This window comes from Harpegnathos saltator, unplaced genomic scaffold, assembly GCF_003227715.2.
Source record: "Harpegnathos saltator strain DR-91 unplaced genomic scaffold, Hsal_v8.6 scaffold173, whole genome shotgun sequence".
Lineage (NCBI taxonomy): Eukaryota > Metazoa > Arthropoda > Insecta > Hymenoptera > Formicidae > Harpegnathos > Harpegnathos saltator.
In genome coordinates this window covers 23,395-43,183 of record NW_020229954.1, presented here as the reverse complement: position 1 = coordinate 43,183, position 19,789 = coordinate 23,395, and the positions used below count along the sequence as shown (strand labels likewise).

At 39.6% G+C, this 19,789-nt stretch overlaps 4 protein-coding genes across 4 annotated transcripts; all 4 read left to right on the top strand.

Moving 5' to 3' along the window:
• The first annotated feature begins 2,575 nt into the window (after positions 1-2,575).
• On the top strand, positions 2,576-8,136 carry LOC105191307 (odorant receptor 13a-like). The gene is made up of 7 exons (XM_019845129.2): positions 2,576-2,613; positions 3,321-3,596; positions 4,073-4,544; positions 4,651-4,750; positions 5,084-5,206; positions 6,130-6,285; positions 7,888-8,136. Exons 1-7 carry the CDS (start codon positions 2,598-2,600, stop codon positions 7,948-7,950), a joined length of 1,206 nt encoding a protein of 401 aa, XP_019700688.1. The 5' UTR covers positions 2,576-2,597; the 3' UTR covers positions 7,951-8,136.
• Positions 8,137-8,158: 22 nt separating this feature from the next.
• Positions 8,159-9,211, top strand: LOC112588208 (uncharacterized). Its single transcript, XM_025297227.1, has one exon. It carries the CDS (start codon positions 8,809-8,811, stop codon positions 9,121-9,123), a length of 315 nt encoding a protein of 104 aa, XP_025153012.1. The 5' UTR covers positions 8,159-8,808; the 3' UTR covers positions 9,124-9,211.
• Positions 9,212-9,845: 634 nt separating this feature from the next.
• LOC109504626 (odorant receptor 4-like) lies at positions 9,846-12,069 on the top strand. The gene is made up of 5 exons (XM_025297226.1): positions 9,846-10,306; positions 10,538-10,637; positions 10,734-10,841; positions 11,295-11,450; positions 11,845-12,069. The coding sequence occupies exons 1-5, from the start codon at positions 9,900-9,902 to the stop codon at positions 11,911-11,913; spliced, it is 840 nt and encodes a 279-aa protein (XP_025153011.1). The 5' UTR covers positions 9,846-9,899; the 3' UTR covers positions 11,914-12,069.
• Positions 12,070-13,324: 1,255 nt separating this feature from the next.
• LOC105191306 (odorant receptor 13a) lies at positions 13,325-18,584 on the top strand. The gene is made up of 6 exons (XM_025297228.1): positions 13,325-13,581; positions 13,852-14,302; positions 16,181-16,280; positions 16,389-16,511; positions 17,528-17,683; positions 18,400-18,584. Exons 1-6 carry the CDS (start codon positions 13,353-13,355, stop codon positions 18,448-18,450), a joined length of 1,110 nt encoding a protein of 369 aa, XP_025153013.1. The 5' UTR covers positions 13,325-13,352; the 3' UTR covers positions 18,451-18,584.
• Positions 18,585-19,789: the final 1,205 nt, after the last annotated feature.

Sequence of the window (19,789 nt, the reverse complement as noted above, 5' to 3'; positions counted from 1 at the left end):
TTAACCTTTTTCGAAATCATCTCTCCAACGCGCGACGACAATTGTCCGAGAAATTTTTGTCCGAATCTGATGTATAATAGTTTGATGTAATTGATGTTTATATTAATAATCGATCAGTCAACAGATTCAGCTGAATTTTTTAATAAAATTTTACTTAATTGCATGCAGTTGCATGGCTATAGAATTGTATATTAAAGTTTACTTTTACAAGATATAATATATTGTACTGTAAATTTTATAGAAACATTATTATTATTATATAGTTTTTATTATTTCTCAAAAATATATTTTATTCGAATTTTATATTTATACATGTTTAAATTTCATTATATACAGTTATTCAAGTTATATATTCACATATGTTTAACTTTTATTACATAACATTTATTACATGAGATTACGGCCACGGCCAGAGAACAAATGTTTCCCTCGCGATAGCTAATCAAACGTATGACGATCGTGCGGTATTCTATCGGCTATCTACTCGTACGTAAAAGGGGTAGGTAAAAGTGGGGGTTGAACCCTTCATGCACCGAGCAAGCGCGAAATCACTATTCGGCGTGGTCGTGAGGAGCGATTCACAATCAATCAAACGATTATTTCCGTGAACTTCAATGTGTGTTGACAAAAGTAGAACAAATTTTGAAAAAAAGTGAAAATAGAAAGAAAATTTCACATCGCGATGTCCGATTAAAGTTTCATAATTGCGCCGTCAAATAATTATGCAATGAGAAGATATTTATGTGCGATTACAAAAATATGTTAAGTAAATTCTTTGATCTCGATGAAAAACGGTCATCACAAATTGTTATTCGCGGTGACATTAATCAGGGTAAAATATATGCAAATTGTCGAATAATTTACTCCACGTGCGGCGTTCATCCAAAGAAATGTGGAGCCCGTCTTTGCTATTTCCTTGATATCTCATTGTTAATCACAAAAATTTACCATATATTTCGCTTCACTCACGTAGCTGAAAAATATAAAGCTGAAAAACACAAAGGATAGTTCAATTTTTGTTTTGTCAATCGTTTAAAATACACTTTTTATTCAATATATTTTCTACAGAATAATAGGGAAAACAAATGAAATATAAATGAAATATTACATTTATATAACTGACGAATATATTAATTATGTACAAGGTGTAATTTGCACTTTATATTGTTGTTTATCATATGCCAGATATAACAGAAAGTAATGGCGATTACTTGGTAAAATAAATGAATAGTTTTTAATAAAATTGCTTTTTTTATCACGAAATCCAAAAATTTTGTACTCAATATAATTTATCCTAAAATTTTGTCCAATAATATATAATCTAGTTATTATATCATATTATATTACACTACACTAGCATGTTAAAATTCAGTGTAGATTCCAATTAAGCTTACGTTTATTAATTAAGCTTATTTCACAAAAATCTTAAGGCAGCGAAAGTGATAGTTATATCGCTGGCTGGCAATTAACGACACTCTATTGAATTTTTATTCGGATATACCTAATAAGTCGGTATTGTACGGCATGCGAATAATGTAGGAATTTTGAAGGAATACGAAAAGACAATCGATAACTGCTACAGTGCGGTGCACTGTTTGTGCACATAGTAGCCGCTACTTTTCAGCTGTGTTTCGAAATATTTCAGATTTTCACGGTAAGTGAAACAGCTCGCGCGTATATTCTCTCGCTTTTGATCTTCGCGTGTGCTTCATAATTGACATAATTTCTTAACAAAGGTAGCTATTTAAATGTACAAGGTGTTCAAAAAAAGGCCCTATACTCTTACAAGGTAGATAGTACTCATTGAAAGTACTAAATAAAAGAGCTCACTGAGCACAAGTCGAAATATCGACCTCTCCAAGAGTTACAAATGTTTTTCGATTTTGATAACGCAAGTTATTTGTATGTACGACTCGTTAAGTTGTTACTTGTACGAAGAACACATCAAGCTTGCGTTTTACGTTACATTCGACGTGACTGTCTCTGCCATTATTACAGTGTACGACAATAAAAATTATTTCACTTGGTGAATTTAACTCCTTTTAGGTGGTGAAGAGGTCAATGGGATCTGCTTTGCTGGCAATGAGAGATTGATGGATATAATTCAAAATGGAAACAATGCGAACACGAATATCTGTCAAGCACAATGATTGTCAAGCGACTTTCACGATTAACGAATAAGTTGTTTTTATATACGCGTAACATTCTTTACTTTAACAAATATACACTTCCTGTGCGAGAATACAAGCTATTTATTTATCTCCGCTTAACGACAACGTAATTTCTTTACCCAAATTATGTCGCTTCGTTATTAAGCGATCAAACGATAACGTTCGTCTGTCGATGTGCGTTTACTTGCGCGCGATCAGAATTTCACGCACTTTGTCGAGCAGGCATAAATAAGTTTTCAGCCGACAGATCGATTCAGAAGCGTCGTCGCACAAAGTGGCATCTTCCTGCGGCTTAACTTTAGAGCACACGCAGGGTAACTTCACTTTCCGCATCGGAGCATGCGTGATCCTGAGAGAAGGGGAATGGAAAAACGACGGCAAAATTATTATGTCAGTCGTTGCGCCGTCGACATCCGTTAAGTATCAATGAATGCTGATCAAGGTACGCGCGGTGGAGAACGGACTTATAGCTGTGCTTATGCGCTTCGTGTAAATCGTTTTGCGAAATTATACGAAACTGTAATTTTTCGCGGTTATGTATAGAGTGTTCGAAAAAAAAGTTCTAAACTTTTAGAATAGGTAGCACTCATCATATTGAGTAAAAAGTATTTGGTAAACATAGGTAAAAAAATCAAGCCATTAGAATTACGTTACCATTACAAACGTTTTTACGAACAAATATATTTTGTTATTGTTTTGTTTAATAAATGGTGTCCTCCTTTCATTTCTACACACATGCAACTGGTCCACCTCGTCCAATTCATCTTTCGAAGAATGTTCTATTCAAATGCTGTCACGCAGACAGTATCTTTTGTAAACGCCGAAGTAATAAATGGTGAGAATACTCGTTCGTGTATGTGATCGATGGAACGCACACGAATAATTTGCGTCACCAAGGCCGAGGAACATTTGTAACACTTATAAAAGGGTTAATTTTTCGGCCTATGTTTGCCAGATATATATTTTCACTTATTGTTAGTACAATGAGTACTATTTACCCTTTAAGTTTGGAACTCTTTTTCTGAACATCCTGTATATTTTATATATCTGAAATCGAGACATACGTCAGTTCTCACGATACATACGTCATGCGTATATCGAAAACTTACTTTTCTTTACCGAATCTTTAAGCAAGTTCCATTTGCGTAGACTTGAGTTTCGCGATCGGATGGAATCGGTTGAATTTGGGCCTCGTCGGCATTTGGCCTGACCCGCTGCAGGGTCCTGGCCAAAGTGGCGGGCTCTCCAGATGTCGATTTCTCATAGCCAGCTTCCTCATGTTGGGTTTCATATGTATACCGCAATCGGTGAATCTCTTTTTCATTTGGGGCAACGCTGAAATGATGACTGAGAACTTGGCGACCGCGAACATTCCGGTCACGAACGCCTTCATGAAAGCCTTCACCATGTGGCATCACAGAAAAGGTACGAAGGTGAAGAGTATTATTAGCAAATATAGCGATGTTTCGTAAGATCTGGATAATAATGGAATACCAGAGAAGAGGTCTTCGTCGAAAAGGTTTCGTCACCGTTTATACATAATTTTGCAATGTATCATCTCGAGTTTTATTAGTTATTATTACTTATTCGCTAATTTTTTATTAGTTATTAGTTGTTATTTATTAGTCCTTAGTCGTTAGCTGTCAGCTACTAGTTTTTAGATTCCGTGTTTATTTTCTGAGCAGTTTCAGCTACCTGTTAGGATTTATATTATAGGATTATGTGAGTTATTTCTTATTTTATTGCTTAATATTCATCAAGCACCGGGATGTGTGGGATCAGAAACGAGACCATGGCGATCGAATCAGGTTGAGTGGTTCGGGGAGAAATTGGTGTTTTCGAAGGCAATAAGAAAGCCCGTGTTTTCATCCAGACATGCAAAATGAAATATTTTCCCGAAGCCCTGAAGCCGTTGGTCGACTTCTTCTACCAAGATTGGCATGCGTCGAAGACGTTGTACGAGAAGGTGGTCATGCTGAGGAGTGCATCGGTCGCCCGGAAAATATCCATCTGGTGCACGGTACTTACGCAGACCATGGTGACTCTTTACATCGTGCTTAGAATTTCAGTCATCGTCAGGTTGCAGCGGAACGACCCTGCCCGTCCCTTGATATACACGGCCTATTTTCCTTTCGACGTCAGTCGAAGCCCGATTTTCGAGCTGGTCTGCTTGGGTCAGATCCTGTCGGCCTACAGCAGTACTGCGTCCTACACCGGCACCGTCAGTTTCATTTCCATGCTGGTGCTTCACGTCTGCGGTCAGTTTCTCTCTCTGCGAGAGAGACTGAAGAACATCGCCGACGGAGTGAAAACGGTCGAGGAGTTCAGGGACGAGCTGGCGCAAATCGTGAAGAGGCACGAGCATCTGAATTGGTTCGTAATTTCAGACTGACGGAGCAAAAACGGATGTTTCTTGCCCTTTGTTTGTGCCGTCACCGCCCTTCTCATCACTGATCAGCGAATATGTCAATGATTTAAGGTTTGCGAAAACGATCGAGGATTCCTTCAATATGGTGCTCTTGATGCAAATATTTTCATGTACCGTTCAGTTGTGCTTTCAAGGTTTCCAGGTCTTTAATGTGAGTGAAAATTTGAGGCACCTTCAGTTTTCATAGTTCGCTTTTTACACTTATCATCGCATTTTGATACTTTAGTATTTTTCTTATCGCATCCGTCGTTCGATCCGCATTGGCCCTCTTATTTTTTTAATTAGTTGTATTTGAATTAAATTTTCTGCCTATTGTTAATTAGATATCTTATGAGCGATATGAAGGAATAAATATTTTTTTCTCCAGTCGTACGGATCTTTTACAAGTGTTAGCCTTGTGTTCTTTTATTCTCTAATTATCAGCTTTCCATCTGCTTTGTCGTAGCGAAGCAGAATAGTACAATTAATAGCAGAAATATTTCAGATAATAATCAACGGCAGAGACGAATCATTAACCTTCCAGTTAATCTTTCTAGCCATGTTTGTAGCCTTCATTTTAATTCACTTGTACGTTTATTGTTACATCGGCGAGATGTTGCTCGTGCAGGTAAGATGCACAAGTAGTATATCGTACATTTGAGTAATGCTATTTTCTATTTATTTATTTGAGTAATGCGATCTTGCACCGCTCATCGCGGGTAAAAAAGAAAAATCGAATAAAAAAATTCGATCCTCGATCATCAGAGTCTACTGAACTCAATTTTAGTTTCTCACTTTCACTTTTGAGGGATTGTAATTATTTGTGAAGATTAATATATTTCACAACTTTTATTCTTTCTCAAAAGTTTTTTTAAAGAGCAACAAAAGTTTACTTATTCTTCTTCAGAATAGAATAAATCGAGTATTTAATTCAATTAATATCACGATGATAGACTAAGGCTTAAAGAACGTTTCGTTAAATAATATCGAACGACGAAGAGTGAGATCAATAATAATCAATCGAAATCGGATGAAGTTCGCAAGCGCGACGCGTTCAAGCGATATCTTCTATGCAAGTCTTTCGAGGATCAATATTTTTAGTCGCCTTTCCTCGTGCGTGTGTATATGAACATGATAATTATCGATCGATTTAGTGCGATAATAGAACGTAACGGAACAAACAACGCACATACCTACGCGAGATGAAAACATAAATCCAGAATGTAATAATTTCTTTAATTTACCAATTAATAATTGCGATATTATTTTTGTTTTTTTAAACAAGGATACTGATTTGTTAATATTTATGCGTTAAATATTGAACACTGAATCGATCATAAAGAAATCGATTTGGTTCTTTAATTGAAGTTAACTTTACTGCATTTTCCACGGAAACAAATGACTCGTCAATTGAGAAATTCTCATCGTTGCGCGGAAGAGTTGCTTTGTCACAAAGTGTGACCGATTTATACTGATTCGGTGATTCGAGAAAGATCCATAGAAAATCGAAAAATTGTATACTTTATAATTGATTCGATTGTGACATTTAAGAGCACCGAGATAGGATTCTCCGCGTACGAATCCAACTGGTTCAATGTACCAGGGAAGGAAGCGAGAAACCTTTTGCTGATCATGCACAGATCGACGATGCCGCTTTGTTTAACCGCCGGGAAATTCGGCGTGTTCTCCTTGCAGATGTTCAGTAAGGTAAATACCGAGTCAAAATTTATAAAAACAAAAACGATCGCGTGCAATTTTCACGATCGTGACGTGCAAACAGTCCGTTAAACCACATCTCGACGTCCTCCTCCGAAAATCATAAATTTGTAAAACTTACTTGTCAAGCTTTTGATCAATTTTGAAAAACGTCGCTTTTAGTACATTTTCTCAATTAATTTTCCGATAGCAAGATATCGTAAGCGTCGTGCGCTCCAACACACTTTTTGTATTGTATTATATTAGGTGTGTGAATTAATTCGGTCCATCTGGTGGTCAATTGCTGTACTATATAACTTTATAACCTCTAATGTCTGCAAAAGGCTTTATTTTTTAGTTTTGATATCTGGCAGTAATATTCAGTTGATAAATGTTTGGATTTGTAACAATAACATTGTGTTTATCTGATTCGAAAATGTCGAAATTCGAGCCAAAAAAGCATCATTTTCGGGAAGTTCTCATTTTCTGTTTTCATTTGAAGAAAACAGCCGTTGAAGCTCATCGAATGCTCGTAGAAGCTTATGATGAAAGTGCTCCCACCGATAAATCATGCAGAGAATGGTTTCGACGTTTCAAAAATGATGATTCCAGTGTCGATGACAAACCTCGTCCGGGTCAGCAAAAGAAGTTCGAGGACGAGGAATTGCAGGCGCTAATCGATGAAGATCCGTGTCAATCGCAACATGAGCTCGCGCAATTGTTGAATGTTGATCGATCAACAATTTCTGTGCGTTTGGCAGCCATGGGAAAGATTTACAAAGAAGGAAGATGGGTGCCATACGAAAGAACTGAAAGAAAGAGGCATCGAGAGGCGAAAAGTCATGTCTGAAATCTTGTTTGCCAGGCAAAAAACAAAAGGTTTTTTGCATCGTATTGTGACTGGAGACGAAAAGTGGATATATTTCGATAATCCCAAACGAAGGAAATCCATTAGCGACCCAGGAAAACCATCCACATCGATACCACAAAGCGGAATATTCACGGCAAGAAAGTAATGCTCTGTATATGGAGGGACTAGAAGGGTGTAGTGTATCATGAACTTAAAACTTAAAACAGAGCCAAACCATCACTGCCGAATTTTATCAACAACAATTGATCCGTTTAAACAACGCATTGAAGAATAAGCGGCCGGAATATGCAAAGAGACACGACAAAGTGATCTTCCAGCACGATAACACTCGGCCACATGTTGGAAAGATTGTGAAGGCCACCTTGGAAGCACTTGGCTGGGACGTTTTATCTCACCCGCCGTATTCACCAGACATTGCTCCATCCGATTATCACTTGTTCGGATCGATGGCACACGGGCTTTCGGACCAGCACTTCAACAATTATGAAGAAATAGAGAAATGGCTCAATGAATGCATCGCTTCGAAGGACGAGTCGTTTTTCCGTCACGGAATGCAACAATTGCCAGACAGATGGGAAAAAATAATAGCAAGCGATGGCAAATACTTTGATTAGTGTACTTTTTTATGTTTTTTCATACTAAAGTCTTTTTTTGGAAGAAAAAAAACGGACCGAATTAATTCACGCACTTAATATTTCGCTTCCTTTCTTTTCGTCGCATCGAATTTTATCATCTCATTCTAGATCGTGAGAAGCTCACTCGGTTACCTGTCGGTGCTGCTGACCGTAACCAATAGCAAAGAGTAACTCCAGCCGGATAATATCGATCGTGATTACGACGACGATCGTCACGCATGATTGTCGTGGTTGAGCAGTTTTGATCCGCCGCATGTCGCAACGTGTTGGATGTTTTCCAGATGCGCTTAGATATTTTCCTCGAAATGTACGTCAACATCACGCTGTTATAAATGCAATAAATGCGGATGCAAACAACACACGAGAGGTCGCCTCGCCGATTCAGGGATTTCAGTCGCTTGTTTCCTCAGAGAACGCAATCGCTACAGCCGGAGGACACGGCCCTCTCGTCCGCATGTGCAGTGTCTAAATTATTCCGCCGGGCTGGATCGACGATTGAAACTTTACCGCTAGCGATCTTGGCGTTCTTTCTCGTATCGTCGACGAGCATGCATAATGAGCAACCCTTTGGGGCGATTTCGAAGGGAACGGTCAGTCGTCGAAACGACGAGGTTGCGGCGGTACCTAAAAAAGAAAAAAACAACAACGTTGAGCTACCTGTCCGTTGCTTTTTTTTACCGAGCGCATAGTCGGCGAAGTTTATCTTCGCGATATTCGTCGACGTTTCTGGCGCTTGCGCGTTTGCCGTTTTGCCGAGGAAGATCGGGCTTCAGCAACCCTCGCTTAAACGTTCCAACGTTCCAACATTCGCAACTCTGTCCTGCTGATTTTCTCGCTATTTTTCTTTTCCCGTTCTTGTCATTGACGTCAGAAATAATTAATACCGGAAGCTAATATATCATATCAAGCATATGTATATTGATGTACACTCAGTGATGAAGTGATCGTTGGCAGTCAAAACGCGAAGCTACAAGATCGAGGATCGCGACAGGTCGTTGAAATTGAGCTTTGAGCTCTGATTCGCCGAGGATGGATTTGATGAAGATCGAGTTGGGTTGGAACAAGTACAATATGTGGATGTTAGGCGTCTGGCCCGAGCCGACCAAGACTTCACGAGCAAAGCAGCACCTCTCGAAGCTGATCTTTTGGTCGACGTCCACCATCGCGTTGCTGTTCGTGTGCCTGCCAATGAACGCGCACTTGTTCATCGTGCCCACAAATCTGAACGAAGTGATACATAATCTGTCGGTGAACGTGCCGACTTTCTTGGCTTTCGTCAAACAGCTGTTCTTGCGATATCACGGGGAAGGTATTTGCATGCGTTTTAATTTCGTGTCCTTCTAGTCAAAGCAGTCCCTTGATTGGCGGAAACGTAAAAGTGCGTCTTAGTAATTCTGGTAGTTCAACATCTTTAAAATTGAGTGTTTCAAGATTCTCCGGTTCTCTCTATTCAATGGTGAATTTTTTAATTCAAAATTCAAGATGATGAATACAATATAGCTGAGCTAAAATCGAAAAAATGTTGAAGTTTTAGAAAAATTTTGAAATATCGTACGTTGAGGTTTTCAAAATCGCTCTTGAATGAAGAATTTTTTAAATAAAATCTCGAAATGGCGAGTTCTCAAACCAATGTAGACGGCTAAAATGAAATGTTATCCACATATTATATAACTTGTCGTTATAAGCTTTGTTTACTCGTTATTTCGATATTTTGTAGATTTTATAGATAAAAATTTTGTATGTTTTCAGTGTTTATCTTTTGTCATAACACATCCAGTTTTATCTTGCTGAGATAAATTACGATTTTATTTGGGTCCACCATTTTGAATCTGAAAAATTTTGTCTTCACTCGTAAATAGTGAGCTCAAAAATATCTAGACACAAAAGTTTTATGACACTGCTTAACTTTTAAAAATCCGTTTTTCGCCAGTCTGAACACTTTTGAAAAGTTCAATTTGCCAGTCGAGGGGTTAATCTCAATGTCACACAAATATCGCGGATTGTTGTAAGCGGCAGGCCGAAGTGTATCGAACAGAGATCTGTCCCAAGCTCTGACGCTGCTGGTTCGTCAGATACTGGACGACTGGACGCGGCCGATACCGAAAGTGGAGAGGCAAGCGATGCTGATAAGCGCCAAGAGAAGCCGCTGGATATCCATTCTGAGCTCTACATTCACGTACCTCTTGCTGATCACCTTCACCACGATGTCGGTTTGGAACAATATGCAGCACTCATTCGAGGTGAAACTGTACGGTATGCCGTTTCCGACGATCTTCCCCTACAACTGCAATAAGAGCCCGAATTTCGAGCTCACGTGGCTCGGCGAGACCATAGGCGCGATCATCGTAGCTAACGGTTACTCGTGCTTCGACACGTTCTTGGCGATGCTGACGCTGCACCTGTGCGGCCAATTGGCGGTGCTGAACATTAACATGAGGAACCTGGTGGACGCGACCCGGCACGACGACTTCGTCAACTTTCAAGAGAGACTGGGCTTGATCGTACACAGGCACGAAGAGCTTCACAGGTTGGCGACATCGAATCTTTCTTGTTGCGCACAGTCCTGCAGGGAGAACATATCGCGATGGGAATCACGCTAAAATCATATTTCTTTCTTTTCTATATCACTTTTTGCGATAATTCGTAAAGCTGCGTTATACCGATGCGTACTGTAACATGCATTACCGTAGAGATAGTGAACTCGACGAACTCGACAGTCGAGGACGAGTTGAGTCCGTTACCTATGACTTGATTCAAGGTATGCTACCGTCGTCGAGGATTACTTCAATATCGCTCTGCTCGCGCAAACGTTGGTCGGCACAGTGACGTTCTGTATAAGTGTGTACCGCTTGATTACAGTGAGTCAGACAGAATAAATCGCTTGATCTTTGGAGAATATCCGTGTCTGGATGTCCGCTTCAGTACACGTGTGTCGTGACACTTTGTGATTGTAGAACCGAGACCAGGGGGTGGCTGATTTGATGTACTTCGTTATACAAGTACTGTACACGACGATACACTTCTTCTTTTACTGTTATATCGGCGAGCAGCTTCTCGCTGAAGTAAGTGCACGAACGATGTCTCTTTGGTGCGAACAATGGTTGCGTTCAACAGAGAGAAAGCTGCTTTGCAACTGTTGTAAAATTCGTGAATCTAATTGGCGTGTGCTCTTAAATTTGGCTGAATCTAAAAACATGCACCAATTAGATTAACGAATTTTACAACAGTTACAAAGCAGCTTTCTCTGCTGAACGTATCCAATGTCTCGCGAGCTTTGATCCATCTTCGGAATCGAATCGTTCTCTTCGGACGTTCTCTTCAAGATTGAATCCTGCCTTGAGAAAATTTCAAAAGGCGCGCGCCGACGTCTCGCTCCTCCACAACTTTGCTACGGGCTTGCGAGAATTGTCATCGACGAAAGCTCCATTCTCGCGAGAATCAGCGGCGGATAATCGCTCGATTTTTCTGTCTCTCACTGTTCTCCCGCGCTCATCCTGATCCTTTTTTTTATACAGAGCACAAACGTGGCGCAATCAGCGTTCGATTGCGAGTGGTATGACTTACCGCCGAGGAAGGCGATCTCCTTGACAATCATCATAATGCGAGCGAATACATCGTTCAAATTAACGGCGGGAAAGTTCAGCCCGTTCTCCTTCGAACTGTTTAGTACCGTAAGTTTTATTCGAAGACACTTTGCTTAATAATTAAGTCTGTTCTTTCTTTGGTTGTGTCAGCTTGCGTTTTCTTCTTTTAAAGCGCGATTAATATACCGGGTGTCTAGAGCAATACGTACAGCCGTTTGTGTGCAAATACAGCCGATCAAACTGGACGAAAACAAGTTCTTTACTATTTCGCAACTCTGATTACTTTAACTTTGATTGAGTTTTGAAATAATCGATGATAATCAACGTGGCAGTCGGTGTGTTAATAAATAAAAAAATGTTCAAAATATCGACGCTTTTTAGGATTTTTCTCTCTTTCTTTCCTTTCAATTTAATCTGTAATTTACTTACACTTATAAATATCATTTAATTTTTCCAAAAGTCTCATCCGGTTTCTTTTCAGATCTTGAAAACGTCTGCCGGTTATGTATCGGTGCTATTGGCGATGAACGACAAAGTGACCGAACAGTAATAATGTTACAAGTTGCATCTAGGATTGACGAGATGCACTGCCGTTAAACTGTGTTACGTAGTAATAATAATATTTCTCGATCGATATGTATGTCCCAGACGAATCCAAGAGATGGCATTAGTGTATTAGCGTATCTGCAACGCAATTAACGCGGCAATAATAACAATATGTTGTCAGAAATTTGATGAATATTGTTTTTCTTTTTCTTTTTTTAACGTCGGTCGATAGTCGCAAAACACACGCAGTGACCGCGTGAGTCCCGTGCGCTGTTGGCTTTCACTTGTTGACTTCTCCGATAGAGGGAACCTTCTCACTATAAAATCATTCTCGATAAAATATAGGCTATAGTATAGAATGATAAATTGTTACTCTTTTTGTTTGCATAATCAGCGAGAAAAAGTTGCGATGCATCTCTTCGAAGTATTTTCGAAAAGGAAATTGTTCTTGTAACTTTTCACGCACGATTTTCACCTACTTTGAAAACCCATCAAGTTGAAGGGTGTTGCAACTTTCTGGTCATTAGCATTCATTAATTAGCAACAAGAATGATCTTTAATCTATTCTTGAATAATGATTCTGGTAACCCATCATATTATCACAATGAGCAAATACGTTTCTTCTTTTGATTTTTTTGCTCAAGGATTTTTATTGCTTCGTATATGCTTGTGCAAATTACATTATTTTTATTATTTATTATAACTATTGCATTATAATAACTTAATAAAAATTATATTACAATCGTTATAATAGTTATAATAGAACGTTACAATAGAAGCATTATCAAATCTTATTTCGCGTTACGTTTGAAAGATACATTCGAAATGATATTGGTACACACAAATTTACACAACAATACTTCTCAAAGCGCACAATATACAAAGTGTCTGAAAATGTCATGTAAATGAAAATACCATGAAGAAAATACTCATGTACGTATAGATCAAAGCAAACAAAAAAAGTTACCTTGCGAAAAAGAAAAAAAATATGTAAAACTCCGAGTTATTAATTAAAGAAGATTGGTACATAATTATACGCAATCATTCATAAATATTCTTTAATTAGTAATTCAAAATTTCACGTGGTTGTTTGCAAAATGATAGAATAAATTTTTATTCAGTTTGCTCCAATTTACACATACACGAGAGCTTTGTGTGCGATCGTCAGACACCCTGTACACTCGACGAGCATGCGTCACGGAGGATCGCATGCGCTTCGAGAATTGGATTCTGCCAGTTACTTGAACGTTGCTGTCGTGACAACTTTCATGGATATCAATCGAGGTCGGTTGTTCTCTCAGCATAGATACATCGTTTTTGTCTATGGATTACCTAACGTTCAGATATACCGGTGCAGCGCTAGGACATCGCGAGAGCTAACATTTGGCATTTGTTCAAAAAAAGATAGACTTGGACTACTCGTACGGCTGGAATCGCCATACCATGACGTTCATGGGACTCTGGCCGGAGGAAAGGAACTTCAGCCAAGCTTCGAGTTACAGAGTGTTAGCTCCTGTTATATCGATGCTCTGCTTCATATGTGTGCCTCAGTCGATCAATTTGTTTTTCATCTGGGGCGATTTCGACCTGATGCTAGAAAACCTGTCCATGGCGAACATAACGATCACAATCTCGCTACTGAAGACCGTTGCGTTCTGGTCTAAGGGTAGACGTAAATATCCTAGTTGTTACGACGATAAAATTTCAATTCTCGCTTCAAACTTCAAGCCTCGCTTTTTTTTCTTCATGTAAAATTCTGTCCCATCTCAGCCGTAAATATGGAGTACCGTCTATCGAAAACGTATTCCATACTTTCGGCCACAGCGAAGCGACTTGATCTCTCGAGTAGCGATTACCAGAGTAAAGAAATCGCGAGTCGAGGAAATCGGCTATATAAACGTGTAAAATTGCCGCTTCAATCTTCCTCAACATTCCATGACAGCCCTGAAGTCACTCGTGACGAGCATGTCGAGGGATTGGAACACGATCGTGAGTAAGCAAGACCGCAGTACGATGTTAGATATCGCGTGCACCAGCAGAAGTCTGTCCAGAAACAGCGTGCTGTTGGTTCAGTTTGTGGTGGTGATGTACATCACGTTGCGATTCTTCATGATCCGGCATAACGGCCGCCAATTGTTCTTCCCCGCGTACTTCCCTTACAATTGGACCAACAGCCCTTCCTACGAGCTGACCTTTCTGGCACAGTTCGTGGCCACTATGTACGCGGCGAACACATACACGGCGGTGGATACCTTCATCGCCATGCTGGTGCTCCACACGTGCGGCCAGCTGTCGAATCTGCGCCGGGAACTGACGGGCCTACAGGCCGTCAGGAGGGCGGAATTTCGAGGGAAATTAGGGAATATCGTGAGGAAGCACGAATATCTAAACAGGTGAGGAAGAATGCGATCGGGGATCGGGACAAGTATTGGGTTGATTCATAATTTCGTGTGGATTTTTGTCCAGTTGGTATCCGCATGTTGTTATCGGCAGAATAGTTCCACACAGTCGGTTATGCTTTGGTGATTTTTGCCAGTTTTTTATTTCGAGTGATAGTGTTTAAAAGACGGTAACAACTGCAGTTAAAAGTATAGTTGTTTCCGTTGCGGCTTGAAAATGTAGGAAGGCAGTAATGAGTTTTCCCGATGCTTTGTGCTTTTTACTGCGAAGTCGTAAAGGGGAGAAGAGCCAGAAGTGGTTTCCGAAATTTCAAAGCGGGTGTCCGAGATGCTTCTTGCTCTGGTAGGTGGTCGATAACCATGGATCTCCAGCAAATAATCACTTGAATCGATTCTGATCGACACGTCACAACTGGGAACGTTGCGGTGAAGTTGAACATTGATCAATCAATAGTTTCGAGATACTTAAATTAAATCGGAATGGTGAAAAAGTTGTTGTTGTTGCATGCTGCACCATTTGACGGAACGACATTTAATGGATCATATTCGTCTGCAATTCACTTTGCAGGTGCAAGGAAACCGAACCGGTTTTTAAACTAATGGTGACGACGGGAGGCGAGAAGTTAATTTTTTACGTTAATGAAAACGGTCATAGAATAAGCGAAGTAAACTTTTATCATCTGTTTCTAAGCCAAGTTTGTATCCAAAAATATCATGTTTTCCATTTGGTGGCACCAAAAAGGAATTTATATATTATGAATTGCTACCCAACAACCAAACTTGGATAAATACTGCACCTAATTGGATACGTTGAAGACGAAAATTGCCAGAAAACAAATTAACCAATCAGAAAGGTATCGTCTTCCAGCACGCAAGACAATGCAAGACCTCAAATGTCGTTGTAGGTCCGACAAAAACTGACAGAATTTGGCTAGGACGTTTTACGTCATCTGTTTCGCACATTACGAAATTCTCTGACGGTATAAATTTCACTTCTTTAGATGTGAATAATCACTTGGGACGTTTCTTCATTGGACAAGCAGAAGAATTTTACGAGAAGGAAATTATGAAACTGCGTGAAAGGTAGTAAAAGATTGTCCAACAGAATTGTACATGTACACTGAGAAAAAATTGTATTAAAATTAAACAAATATTTGTTCGAATACGACTGTGAATACATTTACTTAAATTAAGCAATTATTTTCTAAAATTCAAGGAAAAAGTTTACATTCAGAACCTCTTTCATTTCATTTTAGAAATTAGTCGCTTAATTTGAATAAATCCACTCACAGTTGTATTCGAACAAATATTTGTTTAATTTTAATGCAATTTTTTCTCAGTGTATTGTCGATTAAAATTGTCTTGTTTTTAACAAAAATAAAATTCATTCCAATTTCGTCTAAAAATCCGCATAAACTTATGGATCAACCTGCAATAGCGGAAAAGTTAAGTGGGGAAGCTTTTGACCTTTTCGTTGCGGCAGATACTTTTGTTGCAAAACATTATTTTAGACGCAATGAAATTGTCTGCTTTGAACGTTCAGCTAACATCTTCAAAATTAAAATGTGAGTCGGATGACTCGAGATTGTGCGATGCTTTTCTTCGATGAGTTTTACGATTCTATATCCAATAAGGAAATGTATCGCTAAAAACTCGAAGTTTCTTATTGGATATGGGATGCTTTACGAAGCTTAAGTAAAGTGAAAGGCTCGAGAAGTGGCGTTTCATGTCTGTCGACTGTAATCGACGCTCGTACCGGAAAGGTTAACAATACGCTAATAATTAGCGGTATATCTTATGTTCCTCGCGAACAAGTACAAGACTTAAAGCTAAGGTATTTTTTATTGTCTCCGCCATAGTATCTTCCATAAGGTTTGCAGGAACGATTGAAGACTCCTTCAACAAGATGTTGCTCATGCAAATGTTGGGATGCTCATTGCAAGTTTGCGTCCAGTGTCTTCAGGCGCTGACGGTGAGTTACGAAGAAAGAACAATTAAGTTGTGACCGAAATGGAAGAGACGGGTGAAGGGAGAAAAGAGACGAATCGACATGCTCACACGACTCTTCGCTGTTTCACAGTCGGTAATCGATGAAGCGAATGAACTCGTCATCTTTCAATTCATCTTCCTGGTGTTTTACGTGATCTACATATTGCTGCAGTTATACTTATATTGTTACATCGGCGAGAGGCTACTTATTGAGGTAATGGAACGAGAATATCGATATCTCACGATTATCGATTCGGATCACTATCGATCAGCATGTTCTTAAAAACTAATAACGTCAATAAAATTCCCCGTATACTGCCGGGTTATCTTGCGACTTATCCGAGTACTTGAAGTACCACGATCTTGTTTCGGATAATATTCGAATATTCGAGTAGTATCCGCACGAATTCGAATCGGATACTCGGTACTCGCATGTAAAAACAGTCCGATTTATATGGACTACACTAGGCGAAACCGTCTTGTCTCAAACGACAAATCATATAGGTCTGAAAATGCTGAACGCTTTTCTAGAAAGTGAAATCGGTTTGTCACGACGCGACGGCTGGCCGTGGTATGAAATAATGCAGTCATTAAACACGCTTTCCTATTAAGGCGATACACGTAACGCTTTGCATGCTAACAAACGAGACTGAGATACGTCGTTACACGATTTCTCTCTCCTGATATATGATATTTTGTATGTTGTCTCTGTGGTATCAAGCAGTCGAACTAGTTCTAAACATATATAATCCAAATTGAAAATCGACTGGGGTTTATCATCGCGCAAATATTGTTATGCTTCATGTTTAAATCAGCTGAACAAATAAATGCTCAAACGTTTTGGTTCAATATGGCGCGTGATAATAATAGCGTACGGATTTCTATCGATTTCCACTTCAATTGTAGATCCTGAGAGATCCTTTTTTCCTTTCATATATAAATCGTTAAAGAATGCCGACTTTTACAGTTTTAAGTTTTTTTCCTTGATAACTTTTTCAATAAACCTTGACTCAATGACCTTACAAATTTACAACATACTTTATTCATACTTTAATTCATTGAAATCGATGAATTGATGAAATCTTACAACGAATAATTAGAAATATTAGAAAAGAAATAAATGGTGATGAATAGCTTGCTAAGTGAGAAATCACGTACACATTTGAATGAAGTTCAAAATTTGTCTCAATGAAATGTCAAAAAAATGGGAATGTTATGTAATTCTTTCAGAGCACGAAAATTGGGTATGCTGCGTATGATTGCAATTGGTACAATCTGTCGCCGCACGAAGCGAGATCGTTGATGATCATCATGTGTCGAACTCGGTCGCCATTGCACATCAGCGCCGGCGGGTTCTGTTCTTTCAATCGAGAGCTTTACAGCGAGGTAATTATGACATATTGCGATCTAGATGAAATCTCACCATTTCCCTTTCTGTGTTATCTTAAATCTGTTCGTATGTTTCTTTTTTACCTATAAACACGCATTCTTAACACTTTTTATTTATTTATTCGTTATGGTAATATTGATTGAAGAGATCGGGTATGAGAAAATATACGCCCAAAATTTCTATAAAATATAATCAAGTAAAAAATCATATTCTTAAATGACACGCGACCAATCGAGCAGATTTGTAAAATACTCCGAAAATTTTCCTTTTACTTCGATTACTGATCGATAAATAATTGTAAAACTAATGTTACAAAATTGTGTAGTTAGAAGGTAGATTATATATCATATTAATTTTCTAGTTATAAATTGATTATCAGAACAAAGGACAGAAATAAATTTGTTCGATCGATCGCAAATATCATTTCATAAATATATCTTTTCATTTTAATTTACTTTTCTCCCTTACAAAAATTTGGCATATTTTTTGCTTTTGACGTCATGAATTATTAAAACAGTCGCGGCGAGAGAGCAAGGAAGGAGGGAGGAATTATCAATTGTCTGATAGAAAATCGATTCCTTTTGATATCTCATTAATATCTCGACTAATATGGGAAATCTCATCGTGTCAATCAGAAACAATGTGTTCTTGCACGTGTAATTTTCAAGAATCTAGTTCGAAAGGTGAAAACGAATTGGCGTATCGATTTTAGATCCTGAAGAGGTCCGTGGCTTATATGTCGTGCATCTACGCGGTGAAATAAATTGTTCTCGACCGAAGGCTAAAACCTCGATCGAAATAAGTTCGACATCTGCATCGATTATCCGACAGGAGGATCGATTTCATCGATTGTTATAAAGGCAAAATATATTTTCGAGACATATGAAATGAAGAGTATCATCGCATCTTTTATCATCGCATTTGTGTTTCGCAATCTAAAATTCCCAGTTACCGTCGTTAAGCATCGGCGTACAATCGATCCAAATACAATTATCTCATAACGACTCCTAGTATCGTAAAAAAAAAAAAAGAGAAAAAAAAGTTTTTTTTCGCGGTAAGACGTTTAATTTCCGCGGCTGCTCGGAAGATCGCGCCGAATAAATAATGTAGGAGATGCGCGTTACGCGGAAGGTGGAGACGGGGGCATGACGAAGACAAGGCGAAACGAAAATAGAGCGACGGGGCGCAGCAACTATTTAATGAGGTCTCAGTAGTCGGCTCCCACATTAGGTATGCAGCGGAAACTCGGCGAGCACGTTTTTCCCTCGCTTCCCTTTTTTCCTTTTCGTCGGCTTGTTTTTCCGCCCGGTCGAGCCGGCGCGTGCATATTCGAGCAGCTTCATCCACGCGAACAAATTGCTCGCGCAAGTGCACCCCCGCGATCCATATTTGATGAGGTAGTCTATAGACCTGCGATTAGGACGACTCTCGGTTACGGGCTGATCAAGTATTCCGCCTACTACGACTGTGGAAGACAGCGTTCCGGACGGGGGCTTCGCGCTCGCGTTTCGCGAATATATTAAAATAAAATTTCGATGATGGGAGGAAGAGAGAGAGGGAAGCACGGGCGAGTCTACTAGCGCCGCGATCGATAATCCGCAGTTTCGCGAGATCACTCGTGCGATCGTTTACTTCGCTGTTTAGCCACATTGGCCAGAATTTCGCTCGAGGAAACTCGCCCTCGACGTTCCGGACGCTCGACGCTCAGCGAGGATGAAGTGGAAAGTGTCGTCGCGGAGCGGTGTGTCGTGCGAACTTCTCTTTTCTGCGATGGAACCACGCTTCGCGGAACGGAAGTGGCGCCGATAATGAGGGTCCTCGTAAACGAAGGAGCTCTCGAACGAGTTCGCGTGAGCGCGTCGTTCGATTCCGCCGACGCGTCGGCAATTTTCATTCGCGAATCGGGTAAAAGTTCGCAAGCGGCGCGCTTTCACCGCTTATTTCCGTCAACCCGCGAAGAAAGTCCGGCGGAGGGCACCGCGACGGGGAGCCGGACTAATGAGTGTCATTAATGGTTGCGTGGTCTATCGTCACAATGGTGAAAAGCAAAGGATGACAACTGCCGACCGCCGACTCAGATGGACATAGATAAAACGAACGGC